Source organism: Brachycentrus maculatus, unplaced genomic scaffold (assembly GCF_059751285.1).
Source record: "Brachycentrus maculatus isolate JH-2025_06_01 unplaced genomic scaffold, ASM5975128v1 h1tg000257l, whole genome shotgun sequence".
Lineage (NCBI taxonomy): Eukaryota > Metazoa > Arthropoda > Insecta > Trichoptera > Brachycentridae > Brachycentrus > Brachycentrus maculatus.
Window position 1 is genome coordinate 183,973 of NW_028281008.1, and position 22,276 is coordinate 206,248.

Here is a 22,276-nt window from a genome sequence, read left to right on the forward strand (position 1 = left end):
TCGCATAATGAGCAAAAATGTGAAAAAGTTGCTCCCTTAACGTGCGATGTTTCGCATAACGAGTATAAGAGGAAGGGCAAGTCCCTTTTTCACGACATTCACTTGTGAACCAGGACTTTCGCAGCTCGGGAAGGAGTTATCAAGAGGACCCTCACATCTGCTTGGAAAAAACTTTGGCCAGAGAGTGTTGTCAAATGTGATTTTGAAACAGTAACTGTGGAGCCTGCAGTCAACGAGATTGTGTCATTAGCCAATATCGTGGGACTCGAGGTGGAAAACAACGATATTGAAGAACTTGTGAAAGAGTACAGCCAAGAGCTGACCACCAAAGAGCTTATGGAGTTGCATCGTAGTTGCGATACATTATAGAGAAGAGTTTGTTAATGGAGGAGGAGGAAGTAGCAGAGCAACAATCTTCTAGCACAATAAGAGAAATGCTGAAAGCATGGGAAACTATTGCTTCGTACATTAAGAAGCATCACTCTAATAAGGAGGTGGCTATTCGTGCTACAAATTTATTCAATGATAATGCTGTGACACATTTTCGCCAAACTTTGAAGCGTCGGCTAAAACAAATGTCTTTAAAAAGTTTTCTAGTCAAAAGGGATTAATTATTTGTCATTAATTCTTTTTTTTTTGTTTTTTTTTTTTTTTTAATTTACAAGTAATTTTATTTGAACAAACATTAAAAAATATTAATAAAAAAACTTCGTTTTATTTCGGCCTGGAACGTATTGTCGATTTTACATTGATTTGTATGGGAAAAAATGTTTCGCTTCATGAGTAAGATGCTGGAACGAATTTCGTTATGAGAGGTTCTACTGTATCATAATACTCTGAGTACCTACGTACAGCTTTTTGACATTATGACCGATTTTGACATTTCTATTGTCAGTACTACAGTACTGTAGTAGTTAGTCTATGGTACTAGTCAGGGGGGGTCGACTCGTAAACGTCAGATTGTTCAAAAAACGACCAGAAAATGACGAGACACACTAATACACTAACAAAAACAACAAAACGAGAACGAAAAATACGAGATACCAACAAGTTGTTCAAATATTTCAAATAAATATAGACAGACTATGGTTATAGACAATTATCGATAGAAAAATAGAAATCCGTCTATGAAGAACTTCATAATATTGAGTTTTATGCCAAAGTTAAAGTTAAATTTTGCGTATGAAAGTGTAGTTTTTCTTACTTAACACAACGCTCCCTTGAACTTCTGCAGCACCCTCCAAATGCAAAAAATTTAAAAACGCCTAGCCAGACTTCCAAAACGCCCACAAAGGGGCGCTGGCACCCCCGTTAAGAAACATAACTTCAGAAAGTGGTGGGCACTCCTTCCACCCTTTTAAAATATTGTATTTTCTAGAATTTTAAATGTAATATAGTAATTTGAAAATTCTATCGTTTTTGTTTTTGTTGAAAAGCCTTATATTTATACATAGTTTGGGATAATAATTTCAAAAAAGTTACTATTACCATTTACCATTGTAAGGCTGAGTTGAGTAACCATTATTAATCGCCTGAACTCTTTTTATAAATGTCACGTTTTAGCCGTGACCTTTCTATTTTTGTTTACACTGAAATAAATAAATTTAGATAGTGAAATATCTTCTTTGTAATATTAATATTATAATTTTGAAAATATGTTATACAACAAATTTCAATATAAATACCATTTAACCTGAAAAATGAATGATAAATATTTTGGCGGGTGGATTCGACATTCAGCCGCGGCGAAGTCACGCCCAGCCGGGAGCTTAGTACTTCTAGCCGTTTACGTCACTTCCGGCCGCTGGCGAATATCACTTCCAGCCATAAAAAATCGAGGTAGTTGGCGGTCTTTATATAAAATAGTTAGTCTGTGGTACTAGTATATAGTCTTTGGTCAGTTCAAAGCGCACGCGTGTTTTGATTTTGACGTTTGACACAATAGATATGTAATTTTCAAAAAGTAAATAAAATGAGTATCCAAAAAGCCAAACCTATGCTAGATTATGCTGGAAAAATAATTTTAGCACCCATGGTTCGGGTCGGAACCCTTCCTATGAGACTTTTAGCTCTGAAATATGGAGCAGACATCGTATATTCAGAAGAGCTGATTGATTGGAAGTTTTTGAGATCGATAAGAAGAGTAAATGGTAAGTGCCGATACGACCTCAAAATATAAGGCATTCGGTTTTGCAAATTCTTATTCAAATATCTAATATATTTTTCCAGTAATATGTCGGAACTTATAATTTCAGATATCCTCGGCACTGTAGACTTTATTGACCAAACTGATGGCACTATAATATTTAGAACGTGTTCGAAAGAGAGTGGTAAAGTAGTTCTACAGATAGGGACTTCTGATCCTGACAGAGCTTTGAAAGTAGCGAAACTTGTGTAAGTACTTGGTTAATTTATTTGAAATGCACCAATTAACTCTAAAATTGTGCCTTTTTCTAGATTATTATGGCGAGGGTTGTTAGCACTTTCTGCTATTATTCTCAATTTTTATATAAATTTTGGTTGAAAAAAAAACAATAACAAAAAATCATCTCATTCTATGTTACTCCACTGCTTGTGAAAAGACAGCTCCATCTCGGTCTTTTAAATTCTTTAATATTTGTTTGTACGAGCTAAACCATAGTAAATCCGAAATGTGAAATGTTAGTGAGTCAAATAATGATTTTGTAGAATATTTTTGTTGTTAGTTTTTAGGAAGTAAACTGGTAGTGAAATATTATAGAAAATCACTAATTATCTTTCCTGATTAGACATTTTGGATTTACAAATGTTAACCTTGTGCCTACAGGTATATTTACAAATAAGATATATTCAAATATTATTAATTTATATGTTCTTCATTTTTTAGAGAAAATGATGTGGCAGCTATTGACATCAACATGGGTTGCCCTAAAGAGTTTTCCATAAAGGGTGGTATGGGAGTAGCTCTACTCGGTGATCCGGAGAAATCAAAGGCCATACTGAAAAACCTTGTTAACAACTTATCAATACCAGTTTCTTGCAAAATAAGAATATCTCCCACTGCCGAAGAGACATTGGAGCTCGTAGAGAAACTTGTATCAACGGGAATATCTACCATTGCTATTCACGGCCGAACCAAAGACGAACGTCCCCAACACATGGTTCATACGGATATTATAAAATATGTGGCATCAAAAATCAATATTCCAGTTATAGCCAAGTAAGTCTTAGTTTTTTTTATTTTTTTCTTACTGAGTAATCATTATAACAATGTGAATTTATAATAACCAAGGGCAAATAAAAACTGCCCAATTCAAGACTTAAACCTAGTTCCATATAATGCCTGGTCAAGTTCTCTGTCTGTGTCAAGAAGCTCCCCCTTTTCTCCTAGCCATGTCGACAATTAGTTTTTTAGTTACAGAAAAAAAAATTACAACCAAAGTCAAAACGAAGCCTTCCGCTTCCAGTTTTTCAATCATCACTGCAAAAAGTTAAATTTCAACATAACTTATTTTCACATGAGCCATAATGAAATTAAACTCAGCGAAGGTTTTCAGATTGTTAAGCGCCTCCTTGGCTTTGATGATGGCTCTACTCCTTGGCTTGGATGTATAGATCACCTCTTTTACCCTTTTTCCGTATTTAGCATAGTGCTGCTTGTATCCACGTACCCCACCGCGTGACAGTAGGCTCCGGCAGAAGTGCCATTCCAGGCATAAGTGCTAAAAAGCATCTCATGACTAGGAACTTTCAGTTTTTTTTTTGTTGAAATGAGATTGTTTACCTCGGGTAAAAATTTACATACTTCTTCAGCAACCCTTTGGGTTAAATTACATAAACCATTTTTGGATAACACAACTTCAATCAGCCTCCGGCTTTTAACATCTATATGTAACCTTTGCTGCACTGTCAAATATCGGGGTGCGTATCTTCTCTGGTTATGCTTATTGTTTACTTTTTGCTTGTCTATTATTTCATCATCTAAGAGTTCAAAAGGGAAACTATATACAATATGGGCAAAGTAAAAATATTACACTTAATTGCTCTCACCCCTAAAATATTCTTAATATTCGGTAAACCATCAAATATGTCTTTATATTCTGTAATAAGTATGGCTTAAGGGGGTCTATAGATCTCAAAACACAAAAAACATCTTTTTGAAAGCTTAGCCCAAGAAAAAATATGCTTTTTATGTCAATTCCCTGTGCCCTAGTCAATATTATTTTGATTCTGGAAAAAAACTGTTTGTGTCATATGTCATTTATAGTCAAAATTTCTTGTATTTTATTTATCATTCGGCTGTTTTGCACAAGTTTTTATTTATTGTGTAATTAAATATTTTGTTTTATTTTAGTGGCGGATCAAAAGAAATAGAAAAGTATGCTGACATTGAAAAGTTTAAAGAGATATGCGGTTGTTCAAGTGTCATGCTAGCGAGAGCTGCCGAGTGGAATTGCTCTATATTCCGTAAAGAAGGAATGCTTCCCATGGATGATGTAATTGAAGAGTACCTCAAACTGGCCATCGAATATGATAATGCTCCGTCCAACACTAAATATTGCGTTCAAAACATGTTAAGGGAATTACAAGAAACACCCCGAGGAAAAATATTTTTGGAATGCCAAACACTAGAACAAATTTGGTACGAGTAATAATTGGAAATTAAGTCTAGTTTTGTATCATCCCTGTTTGGTAAAAGTCACTAAGCAAGAATCCACAAATGTGGCAACCTTACTCACAGCACCGCACAAAACATAATTTCATGAGGTGATTGCTGGTGAAAATATGATGCGGAAGGTCACTATAATGACTAGTTAGTGACTCGACTTAATAATAACAGTTATTTAATTTATTTTCTATTTTCAAAGATGCATCCTATATTATTATTATTTTCCCATAATATTCCAGCTCTATATGGGGCTTAGGAGACCATTGTAGATCCATCCAGGCAGATTACCAAGCCAAAGGAATTCAGGGACGGTGGCAAATATGTCCGGAATTATTAGGACCTCCAAATAAAAAGATCAAACTTCAAAATCTAGATGGTGTTATTCAAATGAAGGTAAAGTCAACTATATTTTGCATATCAAGGATGATACACTTTTTTTTTTTCAATGAAAACATTAAATTTTTTTAATCCTTCTGTGCAACTGCCAAAAAAACGGTCCTGCATTATTTTTTGCGAATGCAACTAGGAATAAAATATAAATATTAATATAAACATGTTACAATAATATAATATAAATATAAACATGTTACATGTGACGAAATATGTTATTTGAAATAATATTTCACTAAATACGCTAAATAGTTTAACTGCCGTGTTGTCCTCCATATGCTTTTTTTGGTGATTTAATACATATGTATATTTAGTTAACTCTTCAGCCACCATTAGCACAGTTTGTGACACCTTTGATAATGCCCACCGCTAATTGCATGACCCCCTTGGGAATCTAACCCGGGACCTCCAGCACGGTAGCCAAACGCGCTGACCATTACATTACGGAGGTGGAGGTTAGTACTATTAACTACTATTTTTTTATTTTCAGGTATGTTTTCTCCGATCAAACTATCCCAACCACACTGATCTTCCCAAAACAATACTCCACGGATGGGCGGGTCACCGTGGGTTCAAGTTACCCACTTATAAAACTGAAGGGGATGAAAAACTTTTCAGGACTATTATGACGTTTGAAGGAAAAAAATATGCATCCACATTCTGGGAAAAGAATAAAAAATTTGCAGAACAGGGAGCTGCTCTTGTTTGTCTATGTTCCTTGGGCATCATCAGTGAAGAATCGTTAAAGAAAAAAGGATGTTTGCTGTGATAGTGATTGAAAATAATCAAAAATTATACCGCCGTTAGATGAGACAAATGATGTCCTGTTGGGAAAAAATGTATTTTTGAAATTCATGTTGTATCAGAATAAAAACAAAAATATACAATATTTTGAGAAGTGCCAATTTATTCTCCAACGCTGTTGAATGATACTTATATAGCCACCATTGAAATTTGTTCATTAGTAGGGATTTTATGATGCCACAAATTCTTTCCTGAGTAGCATCAGCTTGCGTCACTCATTAAAAATATCCTTGTTTTTTTTGTAAATTCTCGGCTATGCCACAATAATACAAAAGAATACAGAACCTTATTTATACCATCCAACTAGCCATATAGCCTAAGTAAATGAAAAACAAAATAAATTTTAAATATTTAATGAGAATTAAAAATTATATTACAAGAAAACATTTCATCACTCGACAATGTTAATTTGGTCTTTCATTTCGTCCATTCGCTTCTGCAACTCTGCGTCTAGAAGGGACAGCATTTCCTTAGCGGCAGTAAATTTCTCTAGAGATTCCGTAAGCTTCTCGTGATAAACTAGAAAATTATTAGAATCGGCCCATTCTTTTTCTAATGATTCGATGATTTTTGAAGGTGGTTTTTGTAAAGCTGGATCTTGAAGGTCTTCTAGTATTTGGTTACAAGTTAACTTATTGGGTTTATCGTATTTTTCCGAAAGAGATTCCATAGTCCCTTTTAAATCATAATAAATTTTGAGAATGAGGTGCACAGATCACACGCAAATCATACGATATAGCGAAAATCACAGACTAACTAATTTATATAGCGAAAATCGGAAATGTTTTGACAGGACAACAATGACAGCAAATCGAATCTTATCATAGACAAAACTGTCGTTGTCGTCTATGGTCGCTGTTAGGATCTCATCTCAAAACTCAAAAAGAGTAGAAATTACCCAACTAACTAACCATCACGCCGCTTCCCCGCAGGGGTAGGCAGAGAGAATCGAACGCCACACCACTCTGTCTTTGCAAACATTCTTTGCCTCTTCTACATTCATGCATCTCCTCATACATACCCGACGATTATTACGACTCCTGACCCGGCCGCTTTCAAGTATTTGACATACCTGATTGTGCCAAGTTTTCCTCGGTCATCCTCTGCTTCTTTTTCCAACTACATTCGCCTCATAAATTTGTTTAACCGTTCTTTCTTCACTCATACGCTCCACATGTCCAAACTATCTCAACACACCTTTCTTAATTTTATCGATAATGCTTATCAGCCTTACATTCTTTCCTTATTTCATAATTCGAACATCTATCAAACATCGTTTTGCCACACATTCGTCTGAGGGATCGCATTTCGACTGCATTCAGTCTACTTTCATCCTTCTTTTGTCAACTCAATGCTTCGCTTCCATACATAAGGGTTGGAACCAGAACTCCATTGTGTACTGCCAGTTTAGCTTCCGCTGATAGATTTTTATTTGCTAAAACTGATTTTAGTGCACCATTCACTCTGTTCCCAGTATTCACTCTCTGTGAAATTACCTACCTACCTAAATACTTCGGAGCTATAACAAATGAACCACGCCAAATTGTAGTATTGCCTTTTGAGTGTAGCGTGACTTTTTTATGCTTTTAATTTTTTTAAATAATTCATTTCAGTGTTTCAATTCAAGAAATTGATTTAACAACGTCAAAGTGCTACCACTTGTCATAAGAACAACACCAGTACCAGCCTGTAATATCTCGCGGCCATCTTTGATTCCTGCAGTAAGAAGGGTATGAAGGGGAAAAAAATAAATTTTTCGACAGACCTTGCGCAGTAGCTATTTACCGAATGACGTATCCTTGGACCTAAATTGGCTAAATTATGACGTCATGCGCAGAACTAGACGAGTTTAAAAATACCTTCTATCATTTCAACTGTGGTTTACCCCCACCCCAACCATCAAAACATATGATTTCGGTAGGTAAACAAAACTTCACCAAGATGGCCGCTTTCCCGTCGGCTTGCGGGAAAGCGGCCATCAAAGCCATGGCTTTCCAGGGGGGGTCGACTCGTAAACGTCAGATTGTTCAAAAAACGACCAGAAATGACGAGACACGCTAATACACTAACAAAAACACCGAAACGGGAACGAAAAATACGAGATACCAACAAGTTGTTTGAGAAACCAATACGAGATACCAACAAGTTGTTTTTAGAGAATTGTACAATTGTATCTGTAATATACTTGTTTGTAAATTGTTATATATTTTTTGTTTAAAAGGGCAGAAGGAACATAAATTGTGTGTTTTTCTGGAATTTTTGTCTGAAATATAGTCATTTGAAAATTCCCTTTTTTGTTTTTATTTAAAAGCATTGTATCGATTGCGATGTATCACACATTGCGAGTGTTTTTGCCTAGAATTTTCACTCATGAATTACATGAAATTATAGTAACTTTAAACATAAAGAGTAAATCCACTCACAAGTAGGCATAAGCTATGAAACTTTTAAGTTGAAGCCTGAGTAGGGACATGATAAACGGTGTTGCATAAGCCGTAGCTAGATTTCAGAGTCACTTGGACGTTAGGTAATTCAAAAAAACGATGTATCACACAAGTTTGAGTGTGTAATATTTAGTGAATATATAAAAAAATATGTATAAATGTATATATGTTTATATAAAATATTTATATATATATATATATATATATATATATATATATATATATATATATATATATATATATATATATATATATATATATATATATATATATATATATATATATATATATATATATATATATATATATATATATATATATATATATATATATATATATATATATATATATATATATATATATATATATATATAAATATATATTATTTTACATTCAAAAAAGTTAATAAGTCTGATTATTTGAACAGAAGCCTCAATAAGAAAGACCGTAGAATAAAAAAAAAGAAAAATATTTTAGCAATTCGGCGAGTGACGAATAAGTAAAAAGGGTTCGAATGTAATTTATCATTCAGCGGCTGAGTTTAGAAACTACTAATTGCCTGAACTCTTTTCATAAATGTCGCGTTTTAGCCGTGACCTCTATATTTTTGTTTACAATGAAATAAATAAATGTTGGTTATAAAATTCCTTTTTTTAATATTGATATTATAATTATGTTAATATGTAATAAAACAAATTTTAATATAAATATCATTTGGCCTGAAAAATTAATGGTAAAAATTTCGCCGGGTGGATCCGGCCGCGCCCAGCCGGGAGCTAAGTACCTTCAGCCGGGAGCATCGATTACGGTTTTATTATGTTGCTTGCAATATTTTTTTATATTTTTACTGTTGCCATGATATTGTTAGGAAATCGATTTCGCTTTGAGATTTGCTCTATTCCTCTACATACATCTGCTTTGATTAATTTTTATTTTCTATTTTTATATGTTTTATACGTCTATTTTTATTTTCAATGCCTTAAACATCTTTATTAATCTTTTTCGGTCTGCCGGAATTCATTAGGATTTTTTAAAGATAAAATTATTGATCCGTGTCTGCATATGCTTTTATAAATTTTTAACACTACACTACACTTTTCTCTATGTATGTATTTACGTACCCACTACCTACTTACCTGTAAGTATTTATGCGATGGATTTCCTTCTACAAATAAAAATTATTGCGAAATACACAATAAAACACCTTTTTAAATTTTAAATAAAACATGTATTTAAATTTTTTTTTTCTTACTTAAAAAAATTAAAGAGATCCTTGAGCGTCATGAGATTGCGCCAATTTCGTTTTATTTGGTTAAAGTTTATCTCCTCTTCGGGTTATTTGTAATCAATTTCGCGTTTTTTTTTTAAATATATGCATTACTGCACTAAAACCCTTCTCTTCTAAATATGAAGATAGAAAGGCTATTATAGGTAATTTCAATTCTTCCCACAGAATTAGGTATTGATGACGAAAACGTACCCAAAAATCAATATAAACACATTGATTACATATTATTTTGGTTTATTTATTGACTTGGCGTTTAATTTGTAGAACTCCATTTTAATTTATGTATTAATTTTAAATCAAACACAGATTTTTTGAGTCTACTAAGTTGTATTTTATTAATAAAAAACACATAAAAAATTATACTGTGACAATTGTTTCGCCTTGTTAGGGCATTATCAAACGAATGACCATTCGTTATCCATGAATTATCATTCGTTTGATAATGCCCTAACAAGGCGAAACAATTGTCACAGTATAATTTTTTATGTGTTTTTTATTAATAAAATACAACTTAGTAGACTCAAAAAATCTGTGTTTGATTTAAAATTAATACATAAAATATTATTTTGGCTTCACAGTCATTTTGCAGATCAATAAATTACTCTTTTAAATTTGGACTAACACTTTCTACGTCTGATAAAAATGGATTGATTAACCAAGCTGATATCAAAAGTTCCTGTTAGTCTTTGAACCGTATTATCATATCTTCGATAAGGGCATTAATGTGGCTATGATACTATATGTCTTTTTTAATGGGCCCTTGTTTTATATGAAGAACTTGATAATATTGAGTATTATGCCAAAGTTAAAGTTAAATTTTGCGTATGAAAGTGTAGTTTTTCTTTATTGACACAACGTTCCCTTGAACCTCCCGCTCCCTTCTGCAGCACCCCCCAAATGCGAAAATTTTAAAAACGCCTAGCCAGACTTCCAAAACGTCCAGAAAGGGGCGCTGGCACCCCCGATAAGAAACATAACTTCAGGAAGTGGTGGACACTCCTTCTGTCCTTTTAAAATATTGTGTTTTCTGGAATTTTATATATTGTATATTATAGTAAGTCAAAAAAATTACCATTACCATTTACCGTTGTACGGCTGAGTTGAGTAACCATTATTAAACTGAACTTTTGAACTCAACTAAACGCCTAAACTCTTTTTATAAATGTCGCGTTTTAGCCGTGACCTTTCTATTTTTGTTTACACTGAAATAAATAAATTTAGATAGTGAAATATCTTCTTTGTAATATTAATATTATAATTTTGAAAATATGTAATACAACAAATTTCAATATCAATACCATTTAACCTGAAAAATTAATGATAAATATTTCGGCGGGTGGATTCGACATTCAGCCGCGGCGAAGTCACGCCCAGCCGGGAGCTTAGTACTAGTAGCCGTTTACGTCGCTTCCGGCCGCTGGCGAATATCACTTCCAGCCATAAAAAATCGAGGTAGTTGGCGGTCTTTATATAAATAGTTAGTCTGTGGCTTGCGGACCGTTCCATTATCACGGGTATTTTTTTTGGAATCATTTGAAATAAAGTGGTTTATACAAATATTATTAGTTTATATCATCTCCGATCTGTTTCAGGTGTAAGATTTCAAGTAGGCATTCTATATCAATCCAAAAGGAATCCAAGTTTCACTGCCAAACAAATATTGTGCAAGAAACGTAAGTTTAAATTATTTGCTGATGTTTATCATTTCTGCATTATCACTTTCATTATGTTGTGTAACGTTAATATAATTTTTTTATGATTATTTATAGGTTGTACGTAACTTTACATTGAAAGTAATCTTCAAAACTTCGTATATTTAATCTTGAATTCAACCGAATTTAGACGGCCATTTTAAACGTTTTCTACGCACTTCTTCAATTCTAAAACTATTCAAAATATTACATATTTATGTTATTATATTTTAATTGTAATGGTTTTTACAAATCTCTATTTTATTTCAGAGTGTATGGATAAGATTTCAACCAGGCATTCTACAATATATCAAAACGAATCATTTGTTTCGAGAATCCAAATCAAGAATTGATGTTTGATATATACATTTTCCCTGTGAACGAACGAAGGGATTTTATTTAAAATCAGTGCGCTAGATTTAAATTTATCACTAATTGGATCCTTCCTCAACCTGCCTCTGCCAAACGAGTATTCTTTAGCAACGAAATACGACGTAAGTTAATTATCTGTTGATGTTTATTATGCTTATTTTATTACCTTTTTTTTGTACAATGTTACAAGGAATATATATACAATGACAGATTTAAAAGGGTTTGAAGTTCCTGATTTCTATAGGACAAAACATAATAACAGTGCCGAAGTGGTGAGGAGGATGTTTTACAATGGGTAGTTGCAGTCATCAAGAAGTACTTCTACTTGTATCATGATTGAATGTGAAATAGCAGAAAAAGTGAACCTTAGAAAATATGATAAAAGCGAAGATAGCGAAGAAGAAACAACACTGCAAAAAATTATGTTATCAGTGTTAAGATCGCATCTCGATGATCCAATAACATTTATCAACTATTTGTCAGATAACGAAGTTCTACTATATTGTACGCATTTTCGTAATTTTAGAGGGTTGATTATAAAAAAAAGGTTGTTGTTTTTTAAAAGAGTGCAAACAAAACATTTCAAAGCAGGATTACTTAAAGCGTGTCGATATCAAACAGCAACATCACTTCACGACGAGTGTTTGAAGACAATATTTTTTTTTGAGTTTTGCATTGTTTATTTATATCTAAATACAGTGTTCATATTTTGAAGAAGAAAAAAATGTTAATTATAAACCTATTTTCTAACCTGTTCTCTCCAATTAGTCCATTTTATCGAGTTTTTATTTCTCATGCATGTATATAAATTCTTGTGGCTCTATTACATACCTAATATTAATTTAATTATATTCTTACAGCTCTTCGTTCCGAGTTATCTAGTGCTAGTGGAACTCTCTAATTATTATGACCAGCTAGCAGAGCCTCTTTGTTTACCCTTGAACCCTGGTGTATGTATCTTTTTCTTTGGTGGAATCATTTATTTTACTTCAATAATATTTTAAAATCAATGTATTATGTCTTGGTATTCATTAAGTAAATTTTTCAGCTCTTTATTCCGTGTTACCGAGTACTAGCAGAGCTATCCAATGGAATCAGCAGCTAGCAGACCCTTTTTATTAGCTACTGAACCCTGTGGTATGTATCTTCCCATTAATGTAATTATCAAATTTCTTATTCATTCATTCTCATACACACCTTTTAATATTATACACATTTCTGTGGAATTCTAAGTAAAAATATTTTACTTTTTTACATTTGATGCAATATATTTTATTTTAGGAGTACAGCCACCCGTTTTGTCAATTTTATTGGAGAATCGAGAGTTTCTAATCTGACTCCCAAGGAATCAAAAGCTGAACATGGGCGATGAAGACGAAGAAGCAACTTCGATATGTTCAAAAGAAATCGACAACATTTGAACAATGGCACAAGGCTGCTCGTAGATATAAAGAGGGGAAAGTATTAGTACAATACCTTTCGTTGTTAAATCTGATTCCTTATAGATTTATTAAATGTGAGATCAAACAATCGCATCGCCATAAAAGGTAGATGATATATCTGAAAAGATAAAGCTCTTGCTGTCGCTTTATATACAGAAGGACCTAAGGGCTACAGGTTACTGGCTAAACTCTGCTTTGCCTTCTCCAGTAACCATTAAAAAATAACTTTACTTAATTAGGCTGAAACCCGGCATTAATGACATATTATTTAACAATTTAAAAACAAAAGAATATGAAATTATATATTATTATGATATATCATAATAATGATAGATCAGTAAAAACTTGTAGCTGTTATATTTGATGAAATGAGTCCTCATGTAAATTTCAATTCACGAAATGGATTTATCGAAGTGCAATGTTTTCCGATCACACATTAACTATTAGGATAAAAGGGCTTTACACACCTTACAAGCAACCTCAATATTTTTCTTTTTTTTTAAAGTGGTGCTAAACATGCAGATCTGAAGGGTATTATACTAACTACAAAGAAATTTATTTTATTTGGCCTTAAGCCTATAGTTACTGTATATGATCAGGGTACCACTATGTTATTCTAAAATTGTTTAAATGAGGCCGATCTTATTTATTTATAACTAAAAGTACATTTCTATAATATATAGGTCCAAGAAAACTCTTTAGTATTCCTGGTGACTTTACAATTTGATATATGTATTTAACAAGATTTTTTTATTGATAAGAAACATAAATACAATATTTGGTAATGCCTTAAGCACTTTCGTTTAAAGTAATGCACATTAGTTGTAAACGAGTAGATTTAAACAAGAAGGCTTTTTGGGACCTAGTTTGAGGGTTTGAGCACTACACAGAATTTTACTGTCCGGCAGTCAGGTTAGCATGAAAAAACCGATGATTGGCTTGTGCACTTGTCCATCTTTCTCCGGATCGGTGCGCTCGATCGGTGCACGATCATGGTGCGCATGACTCGACCACTAAAGCTAAACCGTTAAAATCATTTTTATTTGCAATAACCGGACTGCCGAACAGTAAAATTCCGTGTAGTGCACAAGCGCCCCTAATGTGTGTGTAATTTTAAGTACAATAATAATTTTATATATTCCTGTAATATTGTAATTGATCCAGAAGGTTATTTATTTAATGAATTAGTTTTATCACAAATTGAAAATGCGGAGTTTTTTAGAGAACTAAGAGTTCTTCTAACAACTCGAGTATGTGATTGGTTCACCTTCTGGTTCAGACAAAGTATGGATATAATAAACCTTTTTACCAGCGAAATGATTTTTTCATTTTTCAATTTCATTGAATAATGTCAAAATCAATATAACCTAAATATGTCATTAACATAAAACTCTGTAAAATGCGTATTTTGCCATTTTCCTGAAAAGGCGGGAAAATGACAAAATGCATCTTACAGAGTTTCATGTCGATGGCATTTTTAGGTTATTTTGATTTTGACATTTGAACTTCTTCTTCCTTTTTGTCTCTTTAAGGCTGTTGAGTGCATCGATCAGCTGATTTTTCTGCGTAGGTTATTTTTTAGTGTGAATAGTGAGAATATTTAATTTTCTTGATTTTTTTCAACATGTATAATCATTTACCATACTAATTTGACTGAGATATCAATCTTTACTAGTATATAATCTTTGACCAGTACCCTCAGTTATATTCTACTCTTTTTTTGACACAGTCTGCAAAAAAATAGTAGAAAATATTAATTAATTTTTTAAACTTTGATCAGTTGTTCCATAGGTCAGAACCGTTATTGTATTAAAAATTAGAGGATATGCCCCTAGGGGCCTAGGCAATTCAACTGAATAGTTTTTTTTTTAAAGAGAAATGTATAAATTTTATTTATTTACAAAAATACTTCAATTTCACACAATTTATTCATTATAGAAATAGGTATCAAATTGTGGTAGAGTGGGTTCGAACCGAGAAACTCCTACTCAAGAGTCCGCGGCACTAATCACTGGACTACAACCTGACACCGGTTTACTGAAGCGTACGTAAGTACTTTTCTATCTCATATTAGTTTTTAGTTTTTTCTTATATTTCTACAATTTTGTTTTTGTCTATGTATTGTTATGAATCGAGCTGTCAGGGTACATACGAAAATATAGCCAAAAAGTATCAATAAAATGTCGAAAATAGAAGTAAATTTGCAAAAAGGTTTCGACTTTTCAAAGATTTGCCGCGTGTGTTGTTCCCCAAAAGGTGTCATGGTGTCAATTTTTAGAGTACACATATCGAGAAAAATAATGGCACTCGCTTCTGTCCAGGTAGAAAGTCAACTTGTGACCTACAATTTGATATACAATTATATTTTGTACAATTATTCAATAAATTATATTTTTAGGTTTGGGAAACAGATGGTTTACCTGACCAAATATGCAATGAATGTATAGTAAAGCTGGACATATCTTTTCAATTCAAAAAGCAGTGTGAAAAATCTGATGAAACTTTGAGGCAATACAAGGCTATGTTGGATGCATCTAAAACTGTTGTCAGAAAAAAAATTAGAAAAAAAAAATTCTTCGATATAGCAACAGCAACCCCTGCACAACTCCTAGAACACATAGAGTGCACTCCGGATATTAGCGGACAAACTGTTACAAGAAATACTAATGGTAGGTATTACTAAATTATCCGAGTGCTGTAGATATTCTGACCGTGAAAACGCCCACTTCTGTTCAATATTTCATTTAAAAAATATTTTCTTATGTATTATTAAAATTTAATTGCATAAAAAAGGTAAAAATGAACCTCAAAACAGTATATTTTTATTCTAATATTAGAATGCAAATATAGTATTTTGAGTTGCTCCACACTTTAATAATACTAATATTAAAATAATTAGTGTTCTAATTAGGATCGGGGTTGATGAAAAAACGGCTCGACAACAATGTGTCGTTAAGCTTAGTAAACCTGACTGGAAGATAAAGAAATGGGGGATTCCTGAACTTGTGCATCTCTGATCACTTTTATAATGTGTGCTAAAAACTTAAGGTGGGGGACTGACCAGAGCATTTCATCATAATGTAACATTCGCGGCGAGCATCTGACTATACGAATGCTCGCATCGTAACGTGTTATGTTACCACAAAATGACTCCGGGCAGTCCCCACCTTTACAATGCACTAAAGATTATTTTTTTAATTATGTGTAAAAATAGGTAGGTATTCAATCGGGTAATTCTTTTGAGGGGGTTTTTTTCCCATCCCAGATAATTAAGAGTCTACTGGATAGTGGAAATCTTTCTCAAAACTTCCAAACATATATATCAGTATTTTTTTACTCTGTAAGAACTCAACTTGCGATATGCAGAATGACATCTTATTTTTCAGTTTCAGCTTCTGAGTTGCCGCTGAGTGATAGCGTCCTGACGGATCTGTCCCATGCTGTTCCCGCATCCTTAAAAGTTCATTCGGAGCTGCTGGGGTATGCGTACGAGGATATAGAGTGCGCAGAGGAGGAGTTGAAGCCCGATGCAGAGGTCTACCGGTGCAAGACTTGTTTTAAAGTATTCTGCTCCGCCTCCAAACTTTCTCGTCACGCCTACGTCCACTCCGGACAGAAACCCTTCCAATGTGATATTTGTAAAAAGGCTTTTTCGCAGAATAGCAACTTAAAGGTGTGTAATAAAAATGTGGTGTTAAATTTGGGTAATCAATAATTTGGGCTGTTTTTTCGATAAATTCATTCATTCATTCGAGAAAATCAATTTTATAATTTGAATTTATATGAAACATCGAGAGAAAAAAATCATGTCTCAAACTGACTGTAGCAGTGTTAGATTACGTTGATGGAACCTAACTCTGCCACAGAGCGAGAGGCTTGACTGTGAAACTGATGTTGCGGGTATCAATTCCCACTACATAATTGTAATAGGAATTCATAATTTATTTTCAATTGGTCTGAGGAATTTATTTTTCATATTACAATCAAACTCGGTTATTACAATTACAGATATAGTGAGATCTTGGATATAACGAGGAAACATTTGTTGACATTTTTTAGTTGACATGATTTTCTCCACACATTTATTCACTTTTGTAATGAACCACTTATCAGTTATAATGAGCAAAAATATAATCAATAAATTCTCAATTCTCAAAACTATTTATTCTCAAAATCTTCTAAAAATATAATATTCGACCCTAAGGAATAAAATCCGACCGGGCAGTTGACTAACTAGACTGATGCCGCCGAGATGGGTTTTACGTTTATGACAACTGTTAAGATACTAAGCACCTTATTGGTGTTTTCATAGACAACATTGAAAAAGTATCCACACATGATTGAAATTACTTAAAAAGAATTTACGTAAAACATCTAAGCTTTATGAAGTCTGTAGGTACCTACCATCACTGGCGGCTTAGCACGTTCATATAATAAACGACTTAGTTTGTAGTTTATTAACATGCTTTTTCAGGGGATTATTATGATAATTTCCTTATTTTGTATGTTATATGCTTGCTATGGATAATAAACAAATATGTGTAAAAAAAAATCATCATTCACAGTGTCCACATTGTGGAATTTTTTATTTTTAAAAACATCTTTTCTCTGAATTTGAAAAGAACATCATGGACACAAATAAAATTAGGAAATGTGATTGTACATACGTCAATGAAGCTTAGCTACAATGGTTTTGTACCCAAAAAAGTGCAGGATTGATAAAAAGAATTACAATATGCGTGTAACAGGTGAATAATGTATTTTTGTTTGTTTGAACTGCGACTTTTCCATTTTTGTCTTCATGTGATTGGTATATTTAACAAATTCCTATTCTCTAATATAACGAGTAACGATTATAACAAGCAAATTTAGTTAGTCTCATCTTCCTTGTAATAACCGAGTTTGACTGTATTTTTTAACTAGTCGTATTTTTATTATTATACATATTTTACATATTCCTTTTAATAAATAAAATAAAAAAATAAAAATATATCTGACCAAGTACAACTATTTTCCAACTAAACCTGAACCCATCATATAAATGTTTACTCTTCTTGCCAATATTTTGAGCTGCATTGCAGCGTCCATCTTCTCAGGTGATAGGGTCCGAAATGTCTGGATAATAATTAAGAAAAGTGCTATCAATGCTGATGAGCTATGCAGCTCTGGAAACCTAATAGCCTCTTTAAAAGCATAATGATTCTAACATAATTTTGCCGGGAAACATAGATAATCCAAATGGCCCACCATTTTAATTGTATGTCAAGAGGGGCCGTAAAATATTTATCTGATTTATTTGTTTATGTCAATGGTAATGTTGCGATGATCCTGCTTATTCCAGGCACACATGAAGATGCACAGTGATGCCCGTCCCTTTGTATGTACCATCTGCCAGAAAGGCTGCAAGAGAGCCAAAGATCTAGAGATGCATATGAGGACACACACAGGAGAGAAGCCGCACGCCTGTAACGCCTGCGGGAAAGCCTTCTCATCTTCCAGTAAGGATTCCTAACTCGATCATTTTTATTGGTAAATATATTACGAAAGGTGTGTTGAGATGATTTGGGCATGTGAAACAAACGAGTGAGAAAAAAACTGCAAAACCAATTTATGAGGGGAATGTAGTTGGACGAGGAGTAGATTGAGACTGAGGAAAACTTGCCATGAACAAATATGTCAAGGAGCCAAAATAATCGGCGGGTATGTATAAAGAGATACATGAATGTGGAAGAGGCGAAGAATGTTTGCAAAGACAGAGTGGCATGGCATTCTATTCTCTTTGCTTAACCCTGCGGGGAAGCGACGTGATGGTTTAGTTTAGTTATTTAAATATAGTAAAGTCAATGATGACTTATAAGCTAAAGAATAAGAATAGTATTAAAAAATTTTAAAAAGTAAAAACTTATTCACAAAATAACAATAGCGTATAACAATATGACATTGTTCCATCAATTTCACCTGTAGTTGCTCAAAAAGTCATCCATTTAATTATATTTTATTAATATTCAAGACGAAGCAAAATAATTGTAGCTAATCATTGCACCATCGAAGAGTATAACTGAGCTTTTTATTAACAATAAAAAAAATTAAACTTTTTTTACTTTCTTTCGTCTTACATTGAATTTTCTGTATGCGATTGTTTTTTTCAGGTAATCTGATAGCACATAAACGTACCCATACAGGAGAGAAGCCATATGTTTGTTCCATCTGCCAGAAATCATTTTGTCAATCAAATGAACTTTCCAAACATAAAAAGATTCATATCAAGGAAAAGCATGTCTGTGAAATATGTAATAAAGCCTTCAGCGGATCATCTGCCCTTATAGTTCATGTCATGAATCATAATGAGGAACGATCTAACGTCTGCAACCTGTGTTATAAAAGTAAGCATTTATTTGGAATTATTATTTACCTTTTTTTTACAAAAACTGCATGTCACAAAACCCGTTTTTTACATGGCATAAAAAATATATATTTTTGATAACATATTGCATAGGGCAGTATATTTTTAACACATCTTTTTTTTTTATATTTCCTTACATTTGTATGTAATAAAAGACAAGTTATTAATGAATCTAAAAACATTGGGAATTTGAATTGAAATCAGCCAAAATCTGACGAAAGTTCTTAATATATTTATGAAATGCAGAAAATTTTTGAAATGTTCTTATTTATAGTGATATTTACAACACAAAAAATAAAAATGATAATAATATTTAGAAGCGTATGTAATCTGTTATTTTCCTTTCAGGTTTTGATTCCTTGGATTCCCTGACAATGCATTCAGAGAAACATGAAATGGGACAGCTGGATTTCTGATTGGATGACAAGTCTACAGTTATTACTGTAGAATTTTAACCCTGACTTCTACACATTCCTTATCAAACCTTAGCACAACGTATAAAATACTTAATTCCCTACAGAGAACCTGAAAATTTGTAAATTTTTTGAAAACCCTTAGCTTTGTCAAAAAATCATATTCTACTTTCTATTTCAACATAATATATAGGCGTATTCCTTCCTGTCTTCAAAACAATCTATCACCATACATATTCTATTTGTATATGTGTACCTTTAAGTGAGTCATAAAAACCGCCGTTTGCGACTGACCGGCACAAAATTGGATACAAACTGAAGTATGTATAATTTCGCTTATAAATTTTGTCAACTTTCAAAACAACGCCGTAATATTTTCAATTGGAATGTAATACACGAACACGGCTCCCGTGTTCAACGCATTGTTATAAACAGGAACCATGTCACACAGGACGTTTTAACTAGGCAATAATAGAAATAAGGGGGTTCAGAACAAACATCCACTAAAATCAAAAATTACTCATGCCACTGCCTCTAAAATTTATTATTTCATACTTGACTTATGACATACAAAAGTAGTATTATTTATAGTTTTGTGGACATTTTCCTATCCAACATATAATAAACAAACGGACGAAATGTTGAATAGTCCATGTACCTAAAGAGATACAAATAATGGTTAATACCACCGAGTGCCTTTGAATAATCATAGTTGCTCTTGAAAATGGGAATATACCAGTCGGTGTAATTGGTATACATATATGTATAGCTCAGTGAAAAATTCTTTATTTTTTATTTTTCAGGAAGTTGAATTGGACAGAATTGACTGATATTGTTGTGTATTTTGGAAGGTTGTAATTATTTACATCATCAGAATTATATAAAAAGTTTTAATAAAACATTTACAGTATCGTGTTTTCTCATTTAATAGTTATCTTATGCATTTCCAGTTGGAAATGCATAAGATCATTGATGCCATTTTCAGAAGTAATTTTTCAATTATACATATACATACCTGGGGTATTAGTTGAAGTTTGCCGGTTTCACTCATAGATGTCGCTAGAGATATGTATACATTTCTATGATTTGGCATCTTTGTCATATTTTTCTATGGACATTAACCTTCAAAAATACACAAGTTACATTCTGCCAAAATAATAGTGTCATAGTTGTTTACCTAAGTGAATATGTCGAGTTTCGTTCCAAGTAAATCGCATTTGCGGCATTCGTTGCTTTTCTTATTTCATCAAAAGAAAAAAGCAGTTGAAGCTCATCGGTTGCTGGTAAAAACTTATGGTGAACATGCTCCAGTGATTAGAACATGTGAGATACGGTTTTGTCAATTTAAAAGTGGAGATTTCGATTTAACAGACAATGAGCATCCTGGTGCAACGAAAAAGTTCGAAGACGACGAATTGCGGGCGTTATTGGATGAAGACCCAATCCAATCGCAACAACAATTGGCCCAAACACTTAACATGACCCGAGGAGCAATTCGCCAATGTTTAAAAGGCATGGGAAAGATCCAAAAGTATGGAAAATGGGTACCACACCGAATGAACGAGAGACAAATCGAAAATCGAAAAACCATTTGTGAAATGCTGCTTCAAAGGTTCGAAAGGAAATCTTTTCTGCATCGAATAGTCACGGGGGACGAAAAATGGATTTATTTTGAGAACCCGAAGCGGAAAAAATCATGGCTTTCACCTGGTGAGGCCGGCCCATCGACTCCAAGGCCAAATCGCTTTGGCCGTAAGACAATGCTCTGTGTTTGGTGGGACCAGTGTGGTGTGGTGTACGAGTTATTAAAACCTGGTGAGACGGTGAATACGGATCCCTACCGACAACAAATTATCAATTTGAATCATGCGTTGATTGAAAAACGGCCGGAATGGGCCTGAAGACATGGCAAAGTTATCCTACAACATGACAACGCACCGTCTCATACAGCTAAAGTGGTGAAGAACACTATCAAAGCATTGAATTGGGAAATATTATCGCACCCGCAGTACTCTCCAGACCTTGCCCTGTCCGATGTTTATCCCTATCACCTTTTCGCATCGATGGGGCACTCACTCGCAGAGCAGCGCTTCGCCGATTTTGAAAAAGTCAAAAAATGGCTCGTCGAAAGGTTTGCCTCGAAAGAGAAATTTTTTTTTTGGAATGCTTCCATGATTTGCCTCAAAGATGGGCAAAATGTATAGAATCCGATGGTCAATACTTTGAATAAAAAAAATTGAGATTGTCTTGAGAATTAAGCGTTTTCTTTATTGAAAAAACCGGCAAACTTCAACTGACATCCCTGGTAAATGTATTTAAAATGTGAAAATTTATTTCATATCACCTTGGACTGGTGGTATCTGAGGCGCAGGACTGATCAC

At 33.3% G+C, this 22,276-nt stretch overlaps 2 protein-coding genes and 1 long non-coding RNA gene across 4 annotated transcripts; all 3 read left to right on the forward strand.

Annotated features, from left to right (window-relative positions):
• Nucleotides 1-1,881: 1,881 nt before the first annotated feature.
• Nucleotides 1,882-5,927, forward strand: Dus2 (Dihydrouridine synthase 2). Of its 2 annotated transcripts, none has more exons than XR_015838060.1 (6): nucleotides 1,882-2,150; nucleotides 2,256-2,394; nucleotides 2,867-3,199; nucleotides 4,334-4,792; nucleotides 4,888-5,041; nucleotides 5,529-5,927. XR_015838060.1 is itself a non-coding variant. In XM_088265679.1 (6 exons), exons 1-6 carry the CDS (start codon nucleotides 1,973-1,975, stop codon nucleotides 5,805-5,807), a joined length of 1,371 nt encoding a protein of 456 aa, XP_088121805.1. In that variant the 5' UTR covers nucleotides 1,882-1,972; the 3' UTR covers nucleotides 5,808-5,927. The 2 variants fall into 2 exon arrangements, 1 of the variants encoding a protein (XP_088121805.1); XM_088265679.1 differs by having other exon boundaries at nucleotides 4,334-4,621.
• A 5,103-nt stretch (nucleotides 5,928-11,030) lies between these two features.
• LOC148306007 (uncharacterized) lies at nucleotides 11,031-14,396 on the forward strand. The gene is made up of 6 exons (XR_015838061.1): nucleotides 11,031-11,088; nucleotides 11,167-11,247; nucleotides 11,536-11,759; nucleotides 12,498-12,587; nucleotides 12,686-12,774; nucleotides 12,919-14,396. It is a non-coding gene; the product is annotated as an uncharacterized LOC148306007 (long non-coding RNA).
• A 799-nt stretch (nucleotides 14,397-15,195) lies between these two features.
• LOC148306008 (uncharacterized) lies at nucleotides 15,196-22,149 on the forward strand. Its single transcript, XM_088265763.1, has 6 exons — nucleotides 15,196-15,400; nucleotides 15,478-15,748; nucleotides 16,466-16,752; nucleotides 18,421-18,577; nucleotides 19,229-19,462; nucleotides 19,831-22,149. Exons 1-6 carry the CDS (start codon nucleotides 15,260-15,262, stop codon nucleotides 19,896-19,898), a joined length of 1,158 nt encoding a protein of 385 aa, XP_088121889.1. The 5' UTR covers nucleotides 15,196-15,259; the 3' UTR covers nucleotides 19,899-22,149.
• Nucleotides 22,150-22,276: the final 127 nt, after the last annotated feature.

Excerpts from the sequence above, each read along its gene's own strand:
- Dus2 (XM_088265679.1), top strand. The coding sequence starts at position 1,973 with ATGAGTATCCAAAAAGCCAAACCTATGCTAGATTATGCTGGAAAAATA. Across the intron at positions 2,395-2,866 it reads TTGAAAGTAGCGAAACTTGT|AGAAAATGATGTGGCAGCTA; the intron begins GTAAGTACTTGG and ends TTCATTTTTTAG. Across the intron at positions 4,622-4,887 it reads CAAACACTAGAACAAATTTG|CTCTATATGGGGCTTAGGAG; the intron begins GTACGAGTAATA and ends ATAATATTCCAG.
- LOC148306008 (XM_088265763.1), top strand. The coding sequence starts at position 15,260 with ATGTCGAAAATAGAAGTAAATTTGCAAAAAGGTTTCGACTTTTCAAAG. Across the intron at positions 15,749-16,465 it reads TGTTACAAGAAATACTAATG|TTTCAGCTTCTGAGTTGCCG; the intron begins GTAGGTATTACT and ends CTTATTTTTCAG. Across the intron at positions 19,463-19,830 it reads CTGCAACCTGTGTTATAAAA|GTTTTGATTCCTTGGATTCC; the intron begins GTAAGCATTTAT and ends TTTTCCTTTCAG.